The 27,680-nt window shown below is 35.1% G+C and overlaps 2 protein-coding genes across 2 annotated transcripts; both read left to right on the forward strand.

Annotated features, from left to right (window-relative positions):
• The first annotated feature begins 5,575 nt into the window (after positions 1 to 5,575).
• LOC121990338 (RING-H2 finger protein ATL74-like) lies at positions 5,576 to 6,405 on the forward strand. The gene has a single exon (XM_042544488.1). The coding sequence runs from the start codon at positions 5,600 to 5,602 to the stop codon at positions 6,146 to 6,148; it is 549 nt and encodes a 182-aa protein (XP_042400422.1). The 5' UTR covers positions 5,576 to 5,599; the 3' UTR covers positions 6,149 to 6,405.
• Positions 6,406 to 26,053: 19,648 nt separating this feature from the next.
• Positions 26,054 to 27,450, forward strand: LOC121990339 (thaumatin-like protein 1). Its single transcript, XM_042544489.1, has 3 exons — positions 26,054 to 26,248; positions 26,333 to 27,014; positions 27,108 to 27,450. Exons 1-3 carry the CDS (start codon positions 26,170 to 26,172, stop codon positions 27,307 to 27,309), a joined length of 963 nt encoding a protein of 320 aa, XP_042400423.1. The 5' UTR covers positions 26,054 to 26,169; the 3' UTR covers positions 27,310 to 27,450.
• The last annotated feature ends 230 nt before the right edge of the window (positions 27,451 to 27,680 follow it).

Here is a 27,680-nt window from a genome sequence, read left to right on the forward strand (position 1 = left end):
TAATTTGAATTTAAATCCTTATTCATCTCACCCGATTTATATTTTCAATTAGGAAATCTTATAATTTTGTGAGATGAGTTAGGTTGAATTTCAAAATTTGGTTTAACTTATATTAGATTCAAGTTTAGCTTTGAATTCAATAAATATGCATTTTTTGGATAAAATTCTAAGTTGTGGTGAGTCATCTGGACATCATTAGAGTAACCATGCCTTCGAAATTTTCCAAATAATCCTATCCACTAAACTTAATATAAAACTTTAGTCTAACCAGTTAAGATTAGTAAGGTGTAGCTTCAGTTAGTTCCATGCCAAATGTACTAGGTCGAAATCATATCTTCTTAGATATACATAGACAGAGCTTCCCTAACCTACTATTATCCAAAACTTCTCCAGTACCGTTTATCAAGTTAAACTTTTGTCCCTATTTTTGCTAGTCCTAATTATCCAGCTGGATAAATTATTATTTTAGAGGTGTCAACTAGTTTGGAGCCTCCCCCTGAATTATTGAACTTTGAATTTAAGTTTTAGGTTTGTGTCAATTTACTTTATAGTTATAATAGACTTGGTTAATTATAGTTTGAGTTTAGAGTAATTTTGCTTTTATTTAATCTAGGTTTATTTGGTTTGATTTTATTCTTTTGATTTAAATTTATTTTTTAAGGTTTAATTTTTGAGGTTGAAAGTGATTTATTTGATTTATTTTAATTTATATAGTGAATTTTATTTTTCTGTACATAGTATTGATTGAGTCATACTTGCGTGGTTAGACACGCTTTTGGAACCTAAGCTTTAGTTAATTTTAAATTTTGAGTTAAGATTAAAAATGATTTAAATGTAGAGTTGGACTTGTATCCAAATCCGATTTTATTGTACACAACTCTTTGGGATCCAAGTATCATATTTAGATACTTGAATTCTTAGGTAAACTTTTCCAACTATTCCTGTAGCTCTTTAACTTGACTTTTCAAGATAGATTTTTCCTCCTCAAGATTTGTAGCCTGAGTTAAATTTCTATCTTGAACTTGGTTAGTTAAGGACATCAAGCTCAGTTGTTCCTTAAGGATATTATTTTCCTTAAGGAGAAGCTTAGCATGTTCCTTAATTTTTATTAACTTTTTGTTTAGGCAAGAAATAATTTTAAAGAAATTTACAGTGTAATTAAATGTTACCCTAGTTGGTTCGTCTAAATCGGATGCGGATCCATTGCTCAACTCATATTCTAATTTTTTCTTTTTTGATCTGATTCACCTCCGGTTACCATCAGTGGGAGGTAACTCGCTTGCTTCAGTTCCTCTGCTCCCCATCCTTCCGAGGAAGACTCGTCCCAAGTCACTTTTAGTGCCTTCTTTTGCTTTTTGATCTTGTCTTCATTAGGGCATTCGTGTTTAAAATGTCCCTTCTTTTTGCAGCCATAACATGTGATGTTCGCCTTTAAGTTGTTGGATGCAGACTTGGACATCTTCTTCAAGTCATGTATCGTGAAGCTTTTCTTACGTCTAATGAACATTTTCCTTACCATGTTCACCAGTTGCTCTTCTTCGTCTGATTTTGTTTCGGGTTCAATTTCTGCTTCGGGTTTAACTCCCTTCGAAGTGCCTGCGAGAAAAGTAATTTCTTTCTCGACCTTTGGGTCGTTAGTTTGTTCATGCAACTCCAATTCACAAGATAGTTCATCTAACTTTAATTTTGAGAGGTTCCTCGAAACCGTATAAGCATCTACGATTGATGCCTATAGTGAGTTTTGAGGGAAAGAGTTCAGAGTGTACCTGATAACATCATGATTCTCAAGTTGATGTCCGATCATATGCAAGTCGTTGAGGATATCCTTGATCCTCACATGTAGTTGTCTTGCAGTTTCTCCGTCCTACATTTTATGTTAAGTAAAGAATTCAATAGTAAATCACGCTTCGTTACCCTTAAGTCGGTAGTTCCTTTGTGTAGTTCAATGAGCTTGTCCCATAGCTTGTTTGCATTCTCATGTGGGACAACATGGTTGAGTTCTTCTTTTGTGAGTCCACACTAGATCATGTTCAATGCTTTTGAGTTGATCTAGGCTTTCTTCTTATCTTCTAGACTCTATCTTTTAGGATCAAGTGACACTTTTGTTGCTTCGTCTACAGGTGCCTGGTACCCTCTTTAGATGGCGAACCATTGCTCGATGTCCGTCTTCAAGTAAACTTCCATCCTCTTCTTTCAGTACAAAAAATCATTTTTGTTGAAGAGAGGAGGACGAGCGATGCTGAATCCCTCAAGTTGGGTCATTGATAACTAAGAATAAAAAACTAGAAGGAAATACCAAGACTTGGTCTTGGATTAGTAGTGCTTAAAAAAAAAATATCGATGACCCGAGTGGTGTTGCTCTAATTTCAAGTAAAAATTGAACCAGAAAGAATTATTTGAAGAGATAATTTTACCAATTCAAAGAAGGTACAAAAAATTAAAATCCAAAAAGAAATAAAAATAATTCCCCTGGCTTGATTCGTGGTTGCACCAATTCAAAGCAGAATATGCTCTGATACCACTTATTGGATCCAGACACACGTGAGAGGGGGGTGAATCACATGATTTTAAAGAATTTTCTTCTACTTTTAAAAATAATGTAAACGCAATGGAAATAAGAATAGAAAATAGAAAAGTAAAAGACACAGTTCGATTTTACTTGGTTCGGAGCCTTCGGCGACTCCTACTCCAAGACCCAGGTCCCACTAACCTATCGATGGGTAATCCACTAAAAAATCTTTTCCGGATCCGCCGAAAGAGAGGATCAAGTACAGAAAGAATTGAAAGAGTGTAACAAACTACACTTTCCATTTAAAGTAATTAAGAACAGAAATTAACACTTCGTTACCAAACACTTTCTTTAGATGGTCGGCTCAAGCTCGGGTCTTTTGATGGCTTCTCGGCAGTAGTCGAGTGTAGTAAAGTCACAATAAGGTAGCAGCAAGAAGCAGGAGCAGTCGGAAGGCCAATCGGATGCATAGAAGCTTGTATAGAAGTTAATATTGAATGCTTGGTCGAGATCCCCTTTTATGGAGGGTGGAAGATGCCTTCCATAGCCTTGAAGGCACCTTCCATAGGTAAAATCCTATCCCTAAATCACTGCTCCTTATCTACAATGAGTTTTGAATTTTTATCCATTGGAAAACGTCTTTCATAGCACCAAAGGTGCCTTCCATGAACAATACGAAGATGTCTTCCAATGCTTGAAGGCGAAGGCGTATCAGGTACTGTTCACCCGAGATCTTTTTGCTCCTTTTGCCTTGCAAATTAGGTTAGTCTAATACGATAATATCTAACCTGTAAAATAAAGTTAGCACAACAATAATAAGATTAATTTATGACTTAGACCTTATCCTTTAGACCATGATCTAGTCAGAGTTTCAATTTAGGTTTCTGAAATGGACATAAATTGGATCGACTCCTACTATCCCCTTAATCGAGAAGCGTCATCACTTATTCACTCTCCTCCAGTAACTTACCTCTACTTACCATGTGTCAAGTTGCCTCCTTGACGTCAATTTGACCCACCAGGTCTTTCTGCCAGAATCATACATCCGGATTTCACCACTCGGGAATTGTACATCCCGATCTTTTACCCGAATCGCACATCCTAACTTCGTCATTCGGGAATCACACATCCCGACTGGACTTCCTGCCTAGTGTGAGGTCCTCTTGACTCGTCAAGTTAGTCAACCTTGCACACTCGGTAACAAGGTTAGATCATGAGAACACCTAACTTAACTCACTTGTCATTTATCAAAACCTGAGTTAGATTGCTAGTGAAAATTGCACCAACAATCTCCCGTAGGAGAATCAATAACTCCATAAGAAACTTCAAACTGATCATCCTTATTAGAAAAATCTTCATCATTAAGTATTCCAACAAAGTTGCAAGTGGCTAATTTATCATCATATAAAAATTCATCATCTTGAATTAAACCAACAAATTAAACTTGCATACTATTGAATTATCATCACAATGTTTTCTAAATTCTTCTTCACTCTTAGTTGCTACTTGTCTTTATGGAAAAAGGATTCTTAGTGGAGATCTTGGGAAGATTTGTTCTTTCTTTTCCATAAATTTTTTTTGAGCTTGTGGCGGAGGTCCAAATTGCTTGCCTAGTATTGGTATGATCAACCATTAAGGGAAAGGTTCCTATAGCCTATATACACTTTTTGAAGTGCTGGAATTTGACTTTTCTTTGTTCTTCACCTTATTTTTATACAAATCTTTCAGAAATTCTTTAACATTCTTGCCATTTCTCAACCTGGTAGTATTACAATATGCTTTGGATTTCTTTTGTCTCTTCGACCCCTCATCATGTGATTTGATAAAATTTCTTCTTTGTTAATGGGTAGTTGTAATAACTCTTGTGTGAAAGTTGTTGCATTTTTAGCTTGCACTTTAGAAATTATCAGGGGAGATTTCATCCAACTTTTGTCTGATCATTCTTGAAGGTTCAATGTCACTTGATCGATTAATATGCATGTTTCCTCTAAACTTTTGTTCATAACAAAATCTCCCGCAAATGAATCCAATAATGACTTAATTGAAAAAGAAATCCTCATATAGAATATGTGCACTGTCAACCATCTTTCCAAACTATGATGAAAATATTATCTTAATAAACCTTTAAATATGTCTCATGCTTCAAATAATGATTCTCTATTTGCTTGAATAAAATTTATGATATAATTATTTTCAACTTGTTATGCTTTGTGGAGGGAGAGAATAAAACCAAACTCTTACTTTTTTTCCTTGATACTGAAAGAGAATACTATCAATCGAATAACATTTACTAAAACTCCTTCACGATTCATCATATTGCAAAATACCTCGAGGTCCAAGTATGGTTCTTTAAAATTTTTTCTCCAAATTTATGACCTTGTACATAAATGGGTATGAAGAATTATTTTTAATGTCGGTCTCTCATGTCAAAGTTCATTGGATCTCATTAAAATAGAATTATTAGAGAAATTAAAATACAGAATTTAAATTACAAAAAAAAAATAAATAAGTAAATAAAAAATCTTAAAGTAACTCATATATCTTAATCAATTAATATTAATGTTAATTAAAATAGTAATCTTCTACCCTGCCGTGTCGCTCACTGATCACCAAGCGCGTGAAGAGTAGTAACTCAGGCAAAATTTATTCACGTCACGAGGATCGACAGACATTTCGACCCTCACAAGATCTCTCCCTTGCCAATTCCTCCCTCCATAGTTCATCTGTCCATGCATCAATATATGCTTGCCGCTGCGCTCCTCAGATAAATTAATCAACGTCGTCGACACAGTGAATTCTGTCTGTCCCTTAATTTGCTAGCTTGTCCATACTCGTGAAACAAATTCCACAGATCTGATCATCATCCACTCAACTAACAAAAGCAGTGTCAACTCCCACTCCATTAATTATCGTAATCTTCTTCCATTATTCCATATGAGTGAGCATATTGTGGTTTTGGCGCCTGACTCTGCTCTCTTCTTCACCTGCCCCTGCTTCACTACTTACCGAATCCTCAAACAACATCGACGACGTGGACGTGCATGCTTTATATATTCTCTTGGGTTTTAACGTTAGATTATTGTGTCCAACATGGCCGAGGCCCCGACGACCTTGTCCAACGCAACCGTGTCGGGAGCTGCCGCCGCCGGCGACGTCGGAGACGATGGCTATTTCAACTCGAGCTTGGTCGTCGTCCTCGCCGCGCTTCTGTGCACTCTGATGATCGTGCTGGGGCTGAACTCCATGGTGCGGTTCGCGATCCGCTGCGGCCGGCGGCGGTTTTCGTCGGGGAGGAGCAGTAGCAGAGCCAGTTCCGCGGCCGGCTCTGCGGCACCGGCCGGGAACAAGAAGCAGGCGCTCGGGCGGATCCCGGTGGTCGTGTACGGGCCGGGGGCCACCGCCGGAGGGTTTGCAGCCACCGACTGTCCCATTTGCCTCGGGGAGTTCGCCAAGGGGGAGGAGGTCCGCGTGCTGCCGGACTGCGGCCATGGGTTCCACGTCGGGTGCATCGACCAGTGGCTGGGCTTGCAGTCGTCGTGCCCGACGTGCCGGCGCCTGGTAGCGTGGTCGGCGGAGGAGACCGCTGGAGGTGCGGTGGCCGTCGGCGATGGTACTTCTGTCGTCGTCGAGGTGAGGTGATCGCTGGCCTTGCGTGGTTGTCTGCTCAGTTGGTCAAACAAAGACAGACGGCTAATTGTGTTCAATTATCGTCGGTGATCCTCCTCCACCACAATGGGGAGTTGGGCTCGTAGTAGCAGAAAGAAACTTTATTTGGCTCAAAATCATGATTTGTACTAAGACGAAAGTTCATTCTGCCACTTAGATTTTCTCTGCCAAAAAAATGTTTAAAAGATTAATCCACGTATAAATTTGTTGGACAATCTTCTATGACTATTGCCAGAGTTACGAGGATAATCTGGATTGAAATTATTAAAAAATAACTCAGATCAGACTGTCAACGTAAATCGATTGGATCAAGCTGCCATATGCAGAAGCCATCACCTGCTTGCGCTGGATGAGTAACCGACTACTTCTTACTGATGTGAATTTATTTTTTAATTTATCCAAAAAATAATAATTATATCAATAAAAATATCTTTCATCCTTTTCAAAATTTAAATTTATGATCTTTCCATATATTTTTAATATGAACTTTAATTATATTCTTAATAATATAATCCCTTTAATTATATTCCTAATAATATAATCCTCCTCTCACTATGTTATATGAAAATTGACAATTAACTTCGAATATTATCTAAAATAATAATTAGATAATTACTAAAGTAGAAATTCCTAAAGTAAAAAAGTCAATTTATTAATTCACTACAAAAGTACTGAAGTCTTTTGCCAATTCAAAATTAGACTAATTTTGAAGTAAAAAGACAATATTATTTCATGAATTCTATAATAGCACTGAAGTAATTGATCAGATATGGCTTCACATGTTATATTGATTGAAGAAGTAAATTATTTATAAGATTTTATAGATTTTGTATTATAGCAAAGTAAATATTTTTGTAACTATACTACTATTTAAATTTATCGAAGTCTTTAATATTATATTACTTCATCATTTATTTATAGGGTAAAAGTAATTATCCATATTTTAATACAATACCATTTTAATTGAACAAATTATTTCACCATAAAATTTGAATAAATATATCATAAATATATACCAAATACATCACAAAAAATATGTTTGACCAACTTTACCCAAAAGTATCCACAAATCTCTAAATACAACCTAAAAATTTATATCCAAATTCACTCCATTCACCCAAATTCACTCCACATAAGGGTAGACAAATTTATACCCTAGGCTTCCTATTGCATTCTAGAGAAACCATATGTTATCATTTAGTTGAATTAGGTCCATCTTCTCCCACCCACATCATAGTCAGAGACCTTACCACCGTATCAACCTTTGGAACCTACAGCCATATATGAAAACTTCAATCATAACTCTTATACATGCCCTATGAAATTATAGAGAATATATAAAAACAATTTAGCAATATCATCCAGCACATAAATCAATTTTGATATGCCAAGAGAAGGAAAACATGAGTTTTATTGTGCTTTTCTACAAAGATGTAATGAGGAATCTTACCACAGACCTATTTAAATCACTTATCACCACCAGCTTTAGCGACATATTTACATCAAAATATTTTAATTTAATAACAACTTAGAAAGACACGCCTATAAGAACACACACGCAAAAAAGGAACAGAAAATAAGAACAAAGAGGAATCTTACCATGGACACAGATTTATTGTTGGGAATTGGGATGCTTTTCTTTAAAAGTTGTTCTGAACTCTTCCCTGCCGATCCAAGCATGAATCAACAAGGTGATCACATGAAATAAAATACAGACCTTAACAAAACAAGTAAACTCACATAAACACAAAGAAGGTGCTAGGAGATCACTTAGGCTTGTTGGGATTCTTCTCAGCCTTGAAGGTGACAAATATTTCTCATGAAAAAGTGAATATGAATAAGCACCAATAAGCACTAAGGTTTAAAAAGAGCTTGACAAAAACATCAAGTTCATCAAATAGTCATTTTAAGCAACTACCTGCGAGTATCCACCACCATAATGTTGAACAAAGAAGTCAAATTAACATATTAATCTATTACCTTTAACTAAATATTACTATTTTGTACACGTAGGACCTACAATGACAAATAAACTAATTATGACACCCATTTGACAATTCAAATACTATTTTGTATTTCTTGAAGAATTATGGAATTGTCCTATTTTGTTAGGGAAGGATACAAAACATCCCAAGCTCATTTGAAGAACTCCTCCAGCATCAACACAGTTATTTCCTTCATCTCCACAATAACCTTTTAGCTGCACATATAAAAAGTATAGATCATATGCAAGGGCATGACTCAAGCATAAGAGTGATTATTAACTTAAGTTCTTTTTATTTACATCAAAAAGTTGATGACAGAACCCTTGTTAAATAGAATGTTCCATTGACTTGGTCAAGTATAGCTAGATTGCAAAGAAATTTAAACTATGTATTCTTTGCTATAAGCATAACAGTTTAGAAAACCTGAGTCATACAACTTGCTAGTATATCATAGTGACCTCAAAGTACCAGTGAGCTTTCAGTCTGTAGGAGTTGACAACTAAAGTGATGATAAACTCAAGAATCACTTTTGACACAATTTAATAGACAAATCCACACCCAATGACACCAATGTAAGCAATATACCAAAAGATGCAAAGAGCGGCAAACATTAAGTTACAAAATTAATAGATGACACAACAAATGCATCCACTTTTAATTTCTTAGAGAAGGAAAAAATAATGAAGTAGAGGGTATGTTGCATTTGCATGGAACATTTTATCCAAGAGCATACTAAATTATGTGGGTTTAATTTGGGACGGTCAAATTCAACTGATGGAAATGGATGGAAAATTGATTGGGACATCGCCAATTAAATGAGCACAAATGTTACAAGCAATTAGATTAGAGAAATAAAATAAGATGTTGTGGGCATCAAACCCAGATTCAAGACTTGCAACTTGATATTGTTGTATTGCACAGTCTCCACATTAAATCCAATTGCTGAAATGAATAAAAACTAGCGCATGGCGTCCAATAATTAGCAAAACTCGAATATCCAAATTCAAAAAAAAGATAATGCATAGGGAGAAGGTGAAAGCTATGAGATTCACTGACTTGGTATCGTAGAAACCACCTCGTCCGTTTGAAGCCAATCTGAATCAAACAAACAAACAAACAAAAAAGATAAACCCCAGGGGAAAGGAAACAATGAAGCGGGAAGGTAGACGGTAGAAACTCACAGAGAATGGCGGTTTTCCCGGCATTGTCAAGGGTGAGGATGAGAATTCAAGCCTCATGGTTGTCGAAGAGGGAGGAGAGCATCTGGGTGAAGAAGATGCCCATGGCTTTGATCCAGAGGATGCGATCTCAAACCGTAGGAGCACATGTCGGTTGGTTAACACGAGAAATCATAATCAAGGTGGCAGAAGTCGACTACACTTGTCCCTAGCACCCCCGTCAACCCGTCCTAGGGCTAATACGGAAGAGGTAAATCACGGGTGACTATTAGCCTTTGGAATAGTGATTAATCATAGGTGGCTATTGGCGCATGAGGGAGGTATTTAACTTGGCTATGCCGAAATTCAAATCTCAGACCTCATGGTAGCAGCAACTCATGCGCTAGCCACTAGACCGTCCCGATAGGACATACGTGAAATCAGAATCAAGAAAGTGAAATAGCAAGAGAGTGAAACCTTGGAAGTTGAAGGGTGAAGTGCGTCGGAAAAAAAAAAAGATCGTTTATGGTTAGTAAAATGGGGATTGGGAAAAGTGTGTAAACATGTTCAAACTTATTACAATGACACTTATAAAATAAAATTTTATTTTATAATTTATTACTTCATCGAATAAATATTACAAACTAAAATATCACTTAAAATTAAAAATTCAATATGTTTTTTAACCTATGAAGTCTAAAATGATATTTACTATATCAATTTTATAATCGAAGTTGATTATTATATATAACTTCATAAATAATAATTTCTAAAGTAACATGTGTGAAAGTCTATGATCAATTTTTACAGTGTCATTATTCTCATGATTTGGATCTTCCCTAAAGTATTTGATCACTCTTCACCTACTTCGGATCCCCCGGTAAGTATCTGATTACTCTTGATCTGCTCTAGACCTCCCTACAAGCATCTGATCACTTTTAACCTACTTTGAACATCTCCGCAAGTATTCGATCACTCTTGACTTGCTCTGAGTTGAAGGATTGATAGAAAGCGATAGGGTGAATATTGCTCTTTAAAAACTCTTTCTTTTGGAATGTTTAAAACACGAGTAGTGCAGCAAAAAGTAAAAAACATGTTTTCTCGGCAATATCAAGGGTGAGGATGAGAATTCAAGCCTCATGGTTGTTGAAGAGGGAGGAGAGCATCTGGGTGAAGGAGATGCCCATGGCTTTGATCCAGAGGATGCGATCTCAAACCGTAGGAGCACAGGCCGGTTGGTTAACACGTTTTCCCGGAAAAAAAGAGATCCTTTAGGGTTAGTAAAATGGGGATTGGGAAAAGTGTGTAAACACATTCAAACTTATTACAACGACACTTATAAAATAAAATTTTATTTTGTAATTTATTACTTCATTGAATAAATATTACAAAATAAAATATCACTTAAAATTAAAAATACAATACGTTTTTTTAATCTATCAGTCTAAAATAATATTTACTATATCAATTTTATAATCAAAGTTGATTATTATATATAACTTCATAAATAATAATTTCTAAAGTAACATGTGGCAAAGTCTATGATCAATTTTTACAGTATCATTACTCTCATGGTTCGAGTTTTCCTTAAAGTATTTGATCACTCTTCACCTACTCCGCACCTCTCGGTAAGTATTTGATTACTCTTGACCTACTTCGGCTCCTTGTAAGCATCTGATCACTCTTAACTTGCTTTGAACATCCCCACGATTATTTGATCACTCTTGACTTGCTCTGAGTTGAAGGATTGATAGAAAGCGATAGGGTGAATATTGCTCTTTAAAAACTCTTTCTTTTGGAATGTTTAAAACACGAGTAGTGTAGCAAAAAGTAAAAAACACGTTTTGGTTATTTGGTTCGGAGCCTAGGTCGACTCCTACTCAAGGCCTACGATCCTTGACTGCACCGTTAGGCAATTCACTAAAACTTTTCTTTCCGAAACCTTCGATATAGTGCAAGCTAAAATAAAATATACCAAAAAAGTATGTAGATGAAGATCGTCGACATCTTTTCAGAGCAATAGCTTGCTTGAAGATGTGTTGTAGAATAATAGCATGAACAGAACTTTTGCACTGATGTGGATAGAAAACTTATTATCAGTCTCGGACCTCGAGCTTCACTTTTATAAGAATCATCACCGTTCGATCAACCGATCCTCAGATTCAGTCAACTGAACCCGCTCCCTTCCTTCTTTGTTGAGATCCGATCTTCGGGCATTGATGACATTTAATGGTTCTGTCAACCGATCACCTTGTTCGGTAGACCAAACAATGAATTTCCTTGTTCGTCAAGATTCGCACTTAATGCTTCATTAATGTAGCGATCGTTCAGTCGACCGATCAGCCTGGCTTCCTTCTTTGCTTTGGGTCGAGTCTGCTCTCTACATGTCATCATTATTCGGTCGACCGATCTGCTAATTCGGTCGATCGATCAGGCTTTGACCGGACTTTGCTTTATTATGCCCTAGTTTGATTTCTGATCTGAGTCAGCCTAGTTCGATAGACCGTTCCCTACGTTCGGTCAACCGATCAGGCCGAATCTGTAACACAGAGTTAAATAGAATATTTTTGCAGAACAAAGGTTAACATAGTAATATATATGAGATGCATGAGTAGTAATGGATAGTAACATTATCTTGATCTCAACTTGAAAACTTTCCCGGTTTCTTTAGTTGGATAAGAGACTTAGGATTTGTTCCTTCTTGGAGCACGACCTCACTGTTGCTTAGCATCGGATTGTCCCACCAGGACTTTTTCTCGATCTTCGGTCCTCCAAACCTATCGAGCTTCTCTGTCAAGGTCGAATCCTCTCAATCCACTTGGTGTTTCCACCTGACTTCCACGATCTGCTAAGTCTTTCTTATCTAATCGCGACTAGGGCTTTCTCGGTTAAGTAAATAGCCTGCACACTCAGTTAACTTGTTAGATCATAATAAGACTTAACTTCAACATTTGATAACATCAAAACTCAGGTTTGATTCTAGTACACCCTATACCAACAATCTCCCCCTTTTTGATGTTTGACAACCAAGGTTCACAGTTAAGTTCATATATGCAAACATATAAGTATACAAGCATTTATTTTTCATTTTACTCCCTCTGACTTTAACAACTCCCCTTGAATTTACTATCTCTCCGCCTTTGACACAAATCAAATAAAGGAGAAATAATATAAGATATTTGAAACATGGTTTTTGAAAATAAGATTTTGATAAAAAAAAAAAATCTAAGCATCCAAGAAAAATAGACCTATAAAACCTTAGCAAGGTTTAGAAACATGGTTATAAAGGAAGTTTTAAAAAAAAATTAAAGTCAAAAACTGAAAAATATGAATATTTGAAAAACATTAAGTTAATAATTTTGAGTAGTGAAATTTTTACAAAAATTTTAAGATAAATTAATTTGAAAAGGTGCTAAAAATTTGAAAAAATTGATAAGTTAAGGGTTAAAAATTTCTTAGAGTTAAAAAAAATTATTAAGACAAAATAATTTTAAAAAGTTGCTAAGTTAAAGAATAAAATAATAAAAATAAGTGAACTTAAAAATTTGTAAAGTTAAATTTGAAAATCACTCTGACAAAGATTTGAAAATAATTTTGAAAAGATTTTTAAAGATAAAGTTTGAAAAATTTATAAGAAGAAAAAATTAAAAAATACTTTTGAAAAAATAACTTAAAAAATTATTATTTAATGTTTCCCTAAAATTGATAAGTACCTAAAAGTCCAAGCACGGTTAAAAATCAGAAAAAAAATATCCTTATAATGAAATATTCAACCTTCATACTTAGCTGACTATCACAAGATAGTAACTTTTGATTCAGATTGGTCAATTTGAGCATATGATTCTAACTAGTTTGTTACTAGTCAGATTACCCAAATTGATCAATGTGTTTTGTTTAAAGCCCAGATTTATAACGATGCACTGACTTAAGAATCTGAAATCTTAGGTTAAGTTCTAAGCATCCCACACCATTCTACGTTTCAAAATACACAAGCAATGTATCATACTGTGCTTGTGAGACGCTAGCTGCTAAAACTATAGGAATATGCATTTCTACGGTAAGACCTATGATACTCCAAGAAGATAAAATATTTTGAAATCTTTTTTTAAAACAAACTTTAAAAAGGGGAATTTTGAAAATATAATTTTGAAAAACTATTAGTAATAATTTTTTGAAAATATATACTAAAGGAAGAGACCTATACTATAAAACACATGCATAATTGTCTTCTTAAGTTACTGAATTCAGTTTCAAGTAAAGATTTGATAAATATATCAGCTAGGTTGGTTTTTTTAAAAAATTTAGTTTAATTATTAAGTTTTAATTAGATTTAGGTTTAATAATTAATTAAGTTTTAAGATTTAATCTTAATTTGTTTATTTGAATAATGTCCATCAATTTTAATTTAAGTTTGAATTAAATTTTAAAATAATTTTAATTAAGTTTTAAAATAATTTTTAAATTTTAACTAAGTTTTAAAATATATTTAATTAAGTTTTTAAAATAATTAAGTTTTAAAATACTTTTTAACTAAGTTTTTAAAATAATTAAGTTTTAAAAATATTTTTAACTAAGTTTTAAAATATTTTTAATTAAGTTTTTAAAAATAATTAACTTTTTAACTAAGTTTTAGTGAGCTCCCGGGCTAAGGGCACCGGTCACACTCAACTACATAGTTTGGTGAGCTTCCGGGCTAAAGACACCGATCACACTCCACCTCATGAAATTTTGGTAAGCTCCCGAGCTAAGGACAACAGTCACACTCTACCACATAAGATTGGCGAGCTCCCGGGCTAAGGACACCGGTCACACTTGACCACGTAGATTTGGTGAGCTCCCGGGCTAAGGACACCGGTCACACTCGACCACGTAGATTTGGTGAGCTCCTGGGCTAAGGACACCGGTCACACTCTACCACATAAGATTGGCGAGCTCCCGAGCTAAGGACACCGGTCACACTCGTCCACATAGATTTGGTGAGCTCTTAGGCTAAGGACACCGGTCACACTCGACCACATAGATTTGGTGAGCTCCCCGAGCTTAGATCCTCAGTTCATAACTCAACCCATAATAAAATTCATAACATGCACAATTATTTATCGTAAAATTTATAACATGCATAATCATTAATTATCATAATATCCATAATATGTATGTCTGTCCCTAAATAACGAACTAATCTAACATACTAAGTTATCAACAACACGACAGACTTCATAGCATTTTAAACCACAAAATGAAATTAAATTAGCATGCTAAGTTATCAAAGTAGTGGCAGGTTTTGTAACATATTAAACAAAAAAAACTGAAACTAACCTATACTACACAGTTAATAAAACCAGGGATTAATTTCATAGCATCCTAATCCATAAAGATCTGAACCATGATTGTTTTTGAGTTCATAACACCCATACTTGCACAAAATCCATGAAGCATATTACACATTAAATTATGACCATGCATGTATTACGGTAGAGCATTATAATCATATTAAAATCCAAACACACTTACATACATTCCCAAGGAGCATAATGTTGGTGCGGGAAGCATCCGACGATCGAACCTAAGTTTTTGATAATGACAAAGGATTCAAAGTTAAGGTGTGTGGTCATCTAACAGTCTGAATGAGATTGCAGGAAAGTCCTAACTGCAGTTAGGCAGGTGAAACCCCTAGGGGTGGTAACCCTAGGTCCTAGGGGGTGGTAACCCTAGGTGGAGAAAAGTCCTAGCTGCAGTTAGGCAAAGGGAAAACCCTAGGGGGTGGTAACCCTAGATCATAGGGGGTGGTAACCCTATGCGGAAAGTCTTGGTGGGTCGAGTGCTTCAGGCAAAAGTCCTAGGGGGGTAACCCTAGGTGGAAAGTCCTAGTGTCGCGAACCAGGTGAAAGACTGGACTAGCCGGGAAGCGGAAGTCCAGCAGAAAGTCCAGAAGCATCGAGCATCGAGTACCGAGCAAAAGTCCAATCGATCTGGAGGATCGCACTGGCAACAGGTAAATCTCCTGAGTTGAGTAGGTGAGGACGCGTTCCCCGTAGAGGGAACAGTAGGCGTCGGGTCGACCTAGGGTTTCCGGTCGGAAATTCGAAGTCAGACCCGGACAGTCCGATGACTGTCAAACTTCATATTTATGATATTATATGTGCTAACTTTTGTTTTGCAGGATATGTTTGTATTTTGGATCTAACATGTCTTGCAGGTACGAAAGAACAAGGTTAAGCTTCGGATAAACAGTGTCTGAGGCGCCTCCATGGAGCTTGGAGGCGCCTCGGGTGCAAAAGATGAGCTGGCTGCGAAGCAGGCTTGGAGGCGCCTTGAAGGAAGCTCAAGGCGCCTTGGACTAGTGGATGAAGGATCCTTGGAGAGCAAAGAAGGCGCCTTGAACCCGATAAGGTTCGACCAGTTCAGCCCTTATCCCAGCGTGTGACTCGGCCAACATGGAGGCGCCTTGGATGGCTTTCAAGGCGCCTTGAACACCCTTTATAAGAGGGTCTCGACCAGCAGCTCTCCACAACTCATTCCAAGCAATCCTTCTGCGACTAGCTGCTAACGACACGATCCCGAAGTGCTGCGACGACCCCCCGACAACCCGGAGCTCCGAATCTTCAGTTATTCTTATTTGTCGTCGGTATAATTTAATCATTTCTTATTGATTATTGTACTTCACTTGTAATTCTTTTCGAGCTATTAGTTGTTGCCCACGGTAAGCGATCAAGGATCGCGGGCCTTCGAGTAGGAGTCGAGTGCGGCTCCGAACGAAGTAAATACCCTCGTGTTTGTGTTGTTTTTCACTTTTATTCCGCTACGTTACTCAAGTGTTTAATCGAACGATTTACGATTCCGAACCGAGTGAAAGCCACGAGCGCTATTCACCCCCCCCCCCCTCTAGCGCTTCTCGATCCAACAATTGGTATTAAAGTGGGGTTGCTCTGAATTGGTACAACTACCATTCGAGCATTTTTTTTTTCGTCGCTTTTTCGCTCTTATAGGGTAAAAATAAAACCTTACGCCTTTCATTTTTTCCTTCAAAATTATTTTCGAAAAATTCATTTTCATCCTTTCACGGTTTATTAGTATTGATAAAATATTGAATTTGGCAAAATTTGAAATAATATTTTTTAAATATTTTTTAATAATATTTTATTATTATTTTATTATTTTTTCTCGAAACTCATAAATTTCTATTTCTATCCTTCTACCACACTACTAATCCAGGATTAAGTCCTGGGACAAGTTTTTTGCTCACTTTTTCGTGCAAGATTCAATGGCTCTCCAAGAAGGCTATAACACCACTCGACCACCGCTCTTCTCCGGCGAAACCTTCGGCTACTAGAAAGGCCGAATGGAGTCGTACCTACAAACCGAGTTCGATGTCTGGATGATCACCAAGATCGGGCTCGAAATACCAACTAACGGCGCCAGCATGCCACTACCGTACGAGAACTGGGACGCGAACCTTATCAAAAAGGTAGAAGCAAACGCAAAAGCAACGTATACACTTTAGTGCGGCTTAACGAATAAGGAGATGAATCGCGCCGGCCCATTCTCAAGCGCCAGGGAGTTGTGGGAGAATCTGATTCAGTTACACGAAGGTGCCCAAGTAAGTAAGCATGTTTTAATTAACGAATTATTTGAGCAGACTAATACTACTCCGGCCGAAAAAGGTGTTGCGTCATTTGCAAGTACAAGCAAGACGAAGAAAGTGTTAAAGGCAACATGGTCCGAGTCATCAGACGAATCTGAATCCGATGAAGAAGAACAAGCAAGCCTCCTGGCTCTACCAGAACTAGCACATGTTGCCGAAACTGAGTCCGACCTTGAATATGAAACCGAGAACGAATCAGACACCGAGTCCGAGCGAAGCAACGGATCCGTATCTGTTTCCGAAGGACCCAAACCCACTGTAAGTTCTATAATGTCTACTATTAACCTAGATAATTCGGAAAACTTAATTCCTTACTTGCTTGAGAAGTTGGCCAAATCTAACGTCCGAGTCAAGTCACTTCTAAAGGAGATAACATCCCTTAAAGAAGTGACTAACTCAAGTCCCTTAACTGAGTCAGTTCAAATTGGAAGTTCAACTCAAGTCCAACAACTTGAGGAAGAAAATTCTAATTTGAAAACTCAAGTTAAAGAACTCAAGGACACGTTGGAACGGTTCAGCTTGGGTTCCAAGAATCTGGATCTGATTCTTGGAAAACAGTGAGCCGTTTACAACAAATCCGGACTTGGATTTAAAACTAAAAGAAAATACAAATCGTATTTATCATTAGTAAATAGAAATAATAGAAAGGTAGTCCAAGCATGGGTACCTAAGTCCAACTTGGTCAATCAAGTTGGACTTGGTCAATATTGGGTCCCCAAGGATCAAGTCTATTACCTTGATAGACCTTATCGAGGCTATGATCCAGGGGGAGCAAAAAGAAAAATTATTTTAATTAATAAATAAATAATAAAATTCATCTTAATAAATAATTACCTTAACAAATAAAATCAAAATTTAAATTAAATTAAAATCAAATTAAATAAACTTAAAAGTCAAATTAAATTAAAATAAAGTTAAATTCGAATTAAATTAAATCAAAATCAAATTAAAATCAAATTAAATTAAATTAAAATCTAAAGGAAGGCTCCAGAATAGCTGGCACCTCCGAACTTAATCCACCCGATAAGGGTAACCAAGAGTAGACTACCCGGCAGGGTAATTAAGGATAGATTAAAATGGGCTAGGTTTAACTTGACTCATGGTACTGGTGAAGTATTGGATGATAGTACGTTAGGGAAGCTTAGTCTATGCATGTCTAGGAAGATATGGCTTCGACCTGATGCATTTGGCTAAGTGGAACTGACCGAAGCTACCCTTTATGGATCATAACTAGTTAGACCAAGGTTTTGTACTAAGTTCAATGGGAGGACTATTTGGAAAACCTCGAAGGCATGATTACTTTAATGATGTCCTTGTGACTCACCATAACCCAAAAGTTTATCCAAAAAATGCCTACTTGTTGAACCCTAAGCTAAACTCGAATCTAACACAAAGTTAAACCAAACGCTAAAATTGAATCATAATTCATCTCATAAAAATTATAGGATTCCCTGATTGAAAATTTAGATTGGGTGAGATGACTAAGGAATAGAAATTCAAATTCAAAATTAAATTCGTAATTATAATTAATCCAAATTCAAAATTAAATTCATAATTATAATTAATTCAAATTTTAATTAAATTCGCAATTAATATTTTCCCAAATGGAATTAACTCAAAATTATTTTTCTAAATTTTTTTTAATTAGATCTTTTAAAAATCATTTTAAAAATATTTTAAAACATAATTTCAAAATTATTTGTAAAATCTAACTTAATTTCAAAATTATTTGTGAAATCTTTTAAAAATCATTTTAAAAATCTTTTAAAACTTAATTTCAAAATTATTTGTAAAATCTTTTAAAAAATCATTTTAAAAATCTTTTAAAACTTAATATCTTTTAAAAAATCATTTTAAAAATCTTTTAAAACTTAATTTCAAAATTATTTGTAAAATCTTTTAAAAAATCATTTTAAAAATCATTTAAAACTTAATTTCAAAATTATTTAAAAATCTTTTAAAACTTAATTTCAAAATTATTTGAAAAATCTATTAAAAATCTTTTAAAACTTAATTTCAAAATTATTTGTAAAATCTTTCAATTAAAAATCTTTTAAAACATAATTTCAAAATTATTTTAAAAATTTATTTGAAAAATCTTTTAAAAATATTTTAAAAATCTTTTAAAATTTAATTTCAAAATTATTTGAAAAATCATTTAAAAATTATTTTAAAATTTTTTTTTGCAAAAATATTTAAAAAATCATTTTAAAAATATTTTAAAACTTAATTTCAAAATTATTTGAAAAATCTTTTAAAAATAATTTTAAAAATCTTTTTAAACTTAATTTAAAAATTATTTAAAAGTCTTTTAAAACTTAATTTCAAAATTATTTAAAAATATTTTAAAAATTATTTAAAACTTAATTTCAAAATTATTTGAAAAATATTTTAAAAATCATTTTTAAAATCTTTTAAAACTTAATTCCAAAATTATTTGAAAAATATTTTAAAAATCATTTTAAAAAATATTTTAAATTTAATTTCAAAATCATTTAAAAAAATTATTTGAAAAATCTTTTAAAAAACATTTTAAAAATCTTTTCAAAATTAATTTCAAAATTATTTGAAAAATATTTGAAAAAACATTTTAAAAATCTTTTAAAACTTAATTTCAAAATTATTTGAAAATTCTTTTAAAAATTATTTAAATTTTTTTTTTCAAAATTATTTGAAAAATATTTTAAAAATCGTTTTAAAAATATTTTAAAACTTAATTTCAAAATTATTTGAAAAATCATTTTAAAAATCTTTTAAAACTTAAGTTCAAAATTATTTGAAAAATCTTTTAAAACTTAATTTCAAAATTATTTGAAAAATATTTTAAAAATTATTTAAAAATCTTTTAAAACTTAATTTCAAAATTATTTGAAAAATATTTTAAAAATCATTTTAAAAATCTTTTAAAACTTAATTTCAAAATTTTTTGAAAAATATTTTAAAAATTATTTAAAATTCTTTTAAAACTTAATTTCAATATTATTTGAAAAATCATTTTAAAATTCATTTTAAAAAATCTTTTAAACTTAATTTCAAAATCATTTAGAAAATTATTTGAAAAATCTTTTGAAAATCAATTTTTTAAATCATTCAAAAATCCTTTGAAAATTCATTTCAAAAATCTTTTGAAAATTCATTCCAAATTTTTTTTCAAAATATTAGTCAATTAATTTCAGAATATTATTGAATTAATTTCAAAATATTAATTAATTTAAAAGGGTTTAAAAATCTTTAATTCTCAAATCATATTATGATTGCAAATGTTAATTCCAATTAATTTTTACTAATTTGAAATTCAAACTTATATTTTCAATAGTTTTATTGACAAAGTTAACTTTATCTGACACTCACTCATAAGCTAAACATGCCTGAATACTTAGAATGGGTAAGATGAAAAATTAGACAAAATATAAAAGACCTATTATATTTTATACATGCTTGGACTCTAGGACCCTAGGGATTCATGTTTGCATTAATTAAGGGGGAGTGAACGGAGTCAAGCTAATTATCAAGTAACTTTTGAAGAGCTTTTCAAATTTAATTAAATATCTTTCGAAAAACTTTTCAAATGGAAATTGTAAGATTGAGCATGCTTTAGGGCTCTGATACCTGATCAAAATAATTTGGATAACTTAACATCTATTTAACTTGACTCATGCTTAGACTTAAGGACCAACTGAATTTGATTAAATAACCTAATTTAAATTTTTAGTTACTCCCTCTTCATCCTAAAATTTCATAAATTCTTACTCCTATTTTTTCAAAATTAAGTTTTTAAGCTAAGTATCTTTTTAAACTGAAACTACATTTTTAAAATTCAATGTTTGCAAAAGGCTTAGCTAAGTGACTCATATAGCAACTTTCAAACTTTCTCAAACTTAACAACCTTTATAAATTTTTGCTAAAATACTTCTCTAAGTTACCTCTTAGATTCATTCTATACTTAGCTAAAAGTATTAAAAGGCATATTTCTTTACTTGCAAAATTTAACTCATTATTTTCAAAAGATTTCTGCTAAGTGACTAAAGTCATCATTCGAAATCACAACTTATATTCCTTTTAAGTCCTCCTTCTCCCTTAGCTAACAATTTAATTATAAGCTAGGTGTTACACAAGTATTTTTACCTTCTTTCAAAGCCTAAATCTGTTTTTTTCTAAAACTTAAAACTTACTTTCAATTGGCTTATTTTTTGATAAATGGCAAAGAGGGAGAGTAGAGAAATTCAAAAGTAAAAGAAAATCTGATTCAAAAAGAAAGCCCTGTGTTAAGGGGGAGTGTCACAAAGTTTAAGTGTTAGCTTAAGTTATGCTTGTATTTGAATTTATATACTTAAGCTTGCTCACTTAAAACATGTTAAATATATTTATGCATTTGTTTTACTTAACTTTGAATTTGAATTTCCATAATAAAAAAGGGGGAGATTGTTGGTGCGGGAAGCATCCGACGATCTAACCTAAGTTTTTGATAATAGCAAAGGATTCAAAGTTAAGGTGTGTGGTGATCTAACAGTCTGAATGAGATTGCAGGAAAGTCCTAACTGCAGTTAAGTAGGTGAAAACCCTAGGGGGTGGTAACCCTAGGTCCTAGGGGGTGGTAACCCTAGGTGGAGAAAAGTCCTAGCTGCGGTTAGGCAAAGGGAAAACCCTAGGGGGCGGTAACCCTAGGTCATAGGGGGTGGTAACCCTATGCGGAAAGTCTTGGTGGGTCGAGTACTTCAGGCAAAAGTCCTAGGGGGGTAACCATAGGTGGAAAGTCCTGGTGTCGCGAACCAGGTGAAAGACTGGACCAGCCGGGAAGCGGAAGTCCAGCAGAAAGTCCGAAAGCATCGAGCATCGAGCAAAAGTCCAGTCGATCTGGAGGATCGCACTGACAACATGTAAATCTCCTGAGTGGAGTAGGTGAGGACGCGTTCCCCGTAGAGGGAACAGTAGGCGTCGGGTATACCTAGGGTTTCCGGTCGAAAATCCGAAGTCAGACCTGGACAGTCCGATGACTGTCAAACTTCATATTTATGATATTATATGTGTTAACTTTTGTTTTGCAGGATATGTTTGTGTTTTGGATCTAACATGTCTTGCAGGTACGAAAGAACAAGGTTATGCTTCAGATAAACAGTGTCTGAGGCGCTTCCATGGAGCTTGAAGGCGCCTCGGGTGCAAAAGATGAGCTGGCTGCGAAGCAGGCTTGGAGGTGCCTTGAAGGAAGCTCAAGGCGCCTTGGATTGGTGGATGAAGGCGCCTTGGAGAGCAAAGAAGGCGCCTTGAACCCGATAAGGTTCGACCAGTTCAACCCTTATCCCAGCGTGTGACTCGGCCAGCATGGAGGCACCTTGGATGACTTTCAAGGCGCCTTGAACACCCTTTATAAGAGGGTCTCGACCAGCAGCTCTCCACAACTCATTCCAAGCAATCCTTCTGCGACTAGCTGCTAACGACACGATCCCGAAGTGCTACGACGACCCCCCGACGACCCGGAGCTCCGAATCTTCAGTTATTCTTATTTGTCGTCGGTATAATTTAATCATTTCTTATTGATTATTGTACTTCACTTGTAATTCTTTTCGAGCTATTAGTTGTTACCCACGGTAAGCGATCAAGGATTGTGGGCCTTCGAGTAGGAGTTGAGTGCGGCTCCGAAAGAAGTAAATACCCTCGTGTTTGTGTTGTTTTTCTCTTTTATTCCGCTGCGTTACTCAAATGTTTAATCGAACGATTTACGATTCCGAACCGAGTGAAAGCCACGAGCGCTATTCACCCCTCCTCTAGCGCTTCTCGATCCAACACATAACTAACCCATCAAAGTCTATAACATGAGACATCCGTACATATTTTTTTTTCCACCAGCATAATCAAGCAATGAATCTGAAACTACTCATACATATATTTTATCATTATCACAAAAAGCTACGGACTTGAAGCTACGCATGCCTAGGTTTTTCCAATAACATGATAAAGCATAGGAAATCAAAGCACCCAATTTTCTCCTAACCCCTAATTAAACATGCAGGAATCAACTCATCCCTATATCATATTAAAACCAGGTGGGTTGTGAGATGCAATTACCTGGATTGATCCCTATGCCTAAACATCAATTTCACATCTTATACGGAATTATAGAGCAAGGACACCATCCCTAAATAAATCCAAAACTTATCGTCCATACAACAATTTGGAGCACAAGAAGAGAACCTAAAGCATGAGTATCATGCTCCCCAAAACAACCAAAAACACTAACCATGCTCCCTGAAATACACAAACTATAGAAACCAACTAAAGCATTAACAAAGTAGGGAACATGCCTTTAAGTATTTAGCTCCTAAATCCTTGTCTTCCATTGAAGCTCTAGCACTGGTGGAGAAACAAAAAGGGGGTAGGAAACCTTCTTAGGGCCAGTGGCAACATCCAAGGTGAGACTTTTGAGGGTAAGGTTTAAATAGAAGTGAGAGCTTAGGACCTTGTCCTTCTTCTTATATACTAAGTCATTAATTGCATTAATTTTATACATATTTATATCCATATACTAATTTCATATTTACATATATCCATATATATATCTATATATATTGATTTTTGAATCAAATTATATATATATATATATATAAAACGTATACATAATAATTAAATATTATAGTTTTCTAAATATACATGTTTCATTAAATTTATATTTTATATATATATATATAATTTCACGTCAAAGATATATCCATATCTTCAATTAAAATCTCCTATATATATCTTATAATTTTCCTATTTTCATTATGATTTTTATATAAAAATTAAGTCATCAATTTAATATAATTTTATATGGATATCCATATATATAATATAGATATATAATTCATATATTATATGATAAAATTTCTTAATCATTATTTACACTATATTTGTTACACGTTACCTACATAATATATTAATCTTTTATATATATATATATATATATATATATATATATATATATATATATATATATATTATTATTCTTATTTAAATTATAGGGTTTATATTATATATATTATTTATACTTTCTTTCTATATACAATACACGCTACATAAAATTTTAATCTTGTATTTTTTTTATTCTTGTTTAATTATATATTCTATATTATATTTAATATATCCTATTATTTTCATAATTTGATTAATCCAAATTCCATAATTAAAGGTTAACTTAATTAATCCTAACCAACTCATCTATTTAAATTTATAATTCTTAATAAAATATGAATTCTAATTAAATTTCAATTACTCAAATAAATATCCTTAATTAAATAACTTCAAAATCAAATTAAATTACAATTAATCCAATAAATCTCCTTAATTAGATAAATTCAAATTCTAATTAAATTATAATCTAACCCAATAAATCTCATTAATTAATTAAGTGATTTCGGACACTACATATCTCATCTTAGGGCTTAGATTCGGGGACCTACCCTACCTGTGACTGATCAGGAATTATGCGACTAGTGATGCGAGGCGGTCTGACTCTCGTCTTCCCTTGACTGTTGACTACCATGTCCTCTTGATTATTGATTGTCACGTCCTTTTGACCATTGACTGACACATCTTATTAACTTTTGACTGCCACATCTTCTTGACTTTTGACTTCCTGACTTTATCGGACTCCTCCTTTACACATCGTATCACTATTTATCTTCTTCACTTTTCGCTCAATTATCGTACTGACTTAAAAGTTTGAGGATCTATACCAACGTTCTATTTACTCTTTCGATTATACATAGAGAAATCGAAAGGAGTATCAAATGTCATCATTTCTCTCTAATAAAATCATCTCTCGATCAATAATAACACTGCCAATCTAGTATACATATTTTAAAAATTAAAACTTAAATATTCAATAATTATCCGATAGATAACACTTTATTCTAATAGCTCATGCATGTGGACGTCCACTGTCTCTTTACAGCCACATCCATCGCAATCCCACGTACTCCAACATGGCAGCATGTTATGAAAAATAAGAAAAAAGAAAAATACAAAAATACTAACCTTTTCTAGTTTTTTAATTGATGTGACATATGCTGCAATAAATAAATAAATAAATAAATTAAACTAATTTTTTTAATCTTAAATCCGGCATGGTTCCACTCACAAGCAGTTAGTTTGTTCTGCAAGTATTTTAAACGAACTTAATGAGTAGAAGAGTAATGATAGGATCGTCTGTGTGTGATTGGTAGAGTTAGTCGAGGATATTCTTTAAACAAATAGATAATAGTTATCTTAATGAGGGTCTAAAACCACTCTGAAATCTAAGGCATTAATTAGTATACTTTGCTTAATGCTTAGTACAGGGTTAGAATCGCCTTTGGGTCCTCTGGGTGCAAAAGCCCCTCCTAGCCTCATCACCAAAGCACTCACTGAATTGATTCATGGGATTGTGTTTATTTCAATAATAGCAATTATGATAATGATAACAATGATGATTTGATATTAATAATGCAATAAATTTAATTGGTGTAAAAAATAATAACATTTAGATAAATGTCTAGTATTGTTGAGAGAAGATCTCCGGATAAAAAAAATAGATTAAGGGATAGTTCACTTTTAATTATGATCAGATCGTAATTATGATCCGACTGTAATTGGTTGTGATCTCTTAATGGATTTATCATCCCCATCAGATTATAGTTTGCGTCGGAGCGAGCTGTCGGAGGTCGTCCTGAGGTCGTCGAAAGTGGGCAAGTGTCCAAGTTAGCAGGCGCTAAGCAAGGAGTGGCCTCCGGACGACCTCCGGCCGTCCACTTCAACCCAAACTATAATATGATGGAGACGATAAGCCTATAAAAAGATCACAACCAATTATTACGATCTAGTCGCAATTGAAAATGGACAATCTCTTCATCAATTTTTTTTTATGGATTAAGAAATCTGATTTTAGTATTACCGACCTCACAATAAATATAAATATGTAAAATAAATAAATTTTTTTTCAGACCTCCAATAAAATATTTTATATTATTTAAAAATTAATCTCAAAATTTATTAAAATAAACATTGAGGACACAACTAGCTCAATTGTGTTCTATATAATGGGCAAGTTAGCCGAGCACTAGATTTCCCCCTCCGTCTCCCCTCCTCTCCCAGTCCTCGCTACGCTAGTGCTTACAGTGACTCCAAGAAGGTCATCCTTCTTACGCCGGCGCATGAATTTAGGAAAAGAAGCTTCACAGACATTTTAACAAACACGATATGGGCACTGTGTTTTCTCTGCGCGAGTTCCCATTTCTATGGCTCGCCGTTCACTTGCTGCTGTTGATGCTCCTCGGAGGTGAAGATTTGGGACGATTTGTTTGCGATTTGGATAAAAATGTGATTTTTTTTTTTTTTACCTTTTTGGTTGTTTGTTTTGCAGCAAAGGCGAGCACATTCACATTCGTGAACAAATGCGGGGAAACTGTTTGGCCGGGGATCTTGTCCAACGCCGGCAGCCCGGGGCTGGAGTCCACCGGCTTCGAGCTCCCCGCCGCCTCTTCCCGCGCTTTTCAGGCGCCCACGGGGTGGTCTGGGAGATTCTGGGCGCGGACCGGCTGCTCCGCCGGCGGGGCGTGGTCCTGCGCCACGGGCGACTGCGGGTCCGGCCAGGTAGAGTGCAACGGCGCCGGAGCGGCTCCGCCTGCGACGCTCGCAGAGTTCACGCTCGCGACCTCATCCGCCGGGCGGGACTTCTACGACGTCAGCCTGGTGGACGGCTACAACCTCCCGATGGTGGTGGAGGCCAGCGGGACCCACGGCGCCGGAGGTTCCTGCGCCACCACAGGGTGCGTGGCGGACCTCAACCGGATGTGCCCCGCGGAGCTGCGCGCCGCCGAGGGCGAAGCCTGCCGGAGCGCGTGCGAGGCCTTCGGCACGCCGGAGTTCTGCTGCAGCGGCGCGTACGCCAACCCCACCACCTGCCGGCCGTCGACCTACTCCCAAATTTTCAAGTCGGCGTGCCCTAAATCCTACAGCTACGCCTTCGACGATCCCACCTCCACCTTCACCTGCGCCGGCGGCGCCGACTACACAATCACATTCTGCCCTGGATCCGCCACAAGGTATCAAAATCCCACCTTTCCACCACCACCAATCTCAAAAACCCAATTCTGTTATGGAAAAACTGAAAAATTTTCCCTCTCTGATCTTCGCAGCCAGAAATCATCGAAGGACTCCTCGACAACGACTGCGACTTCAGCATCTACAGACATCGGCGGCGGGCTGACTGTGGAAGACGACTCTTGGCTCGCAAGCTTGGCCACCGGCGACGCAGCCACCACAAGAGCAGCCGTCTCTAACTTGTACTCCTCGTTCATCACAGCCACAGCGCTGGCGTGTACACTGCTCCTGCAATAGCATCGTTATAAATTACATAATTCTCTAGTTGTCCTGTTCGATCTCTGCGAAATTGTTTCTTCAAACAGAGGTGGCGGTGGCGATGATCATACGATGTTTCCACAATGGAATTTTGTAAATAACAACAACAATAAAAATTGAGAAAGATTCTTATGGGATTTCTCTGTTTTTCAAATTGTTGCATCAGTTCTCAAGGAGAGGAGATCGACCGAATGATACAGTGGTAAAACATTTTTTTTAAAATCAAAATTTAAAATTAAAAAAGAGATAGATATTTTAATGATCAACTTTTTGAGTGTATATGAATTACTGTAAAAGATTTTTAAGTGTTGTTATAATGAGTTCTGGTATTCAAATTTCGATAAAGTCGA

This window comes from Zingiber officinale, chromosome 6B, assembly GCF_018446385.1.
Source record: "Zingiber officinale cultivar Zhangliang chromosome 6B, Zo_v1.1, whole genome shotgun sequence".
Lineage (NCBI taxonomy): Eukaryota > Viridiplantae > Streptophyta > Magnoliopsida > Zingiberales > Zingiberaceae > Zingiber > Zingiber officinale.

What these genes read in the sequence shown, in the direction of transcription:
- LOC121990338 (XM_042544488.1), top strand. Translation starts at nt 5,600, where the DNA reads ATGGCCGAGGCCCCGACGACCTTGTCCAACGCAACCGTGTCGGGAGCT.
- LOC121990339 (XM_042544489.1), top strand. Translation starts at nt 26,170, where the DNA reads ATGGGCACTGTGTTTTCTCTGCGCGAGTTCCCATTTCTATGGCTCGCC. An exon ending in GCTGTTGATGCTCCTCGGAG is followed by an intron (nt 26,249 to 26,332) that starts GTGAAGATTTGG and finishes TTTGTTTTGCAG; the next exon opens with CAAAGGCGAGCACATTCACA. An exon ending in TGCCCTGGATCCGCCACAAG is followed by an intron (nt 27,015 to 27,107) that starts GTATCAAAATCC and finishes TGATCTTCGCAG; the next exon opens with CCAGAAATCATCGAAGGACT.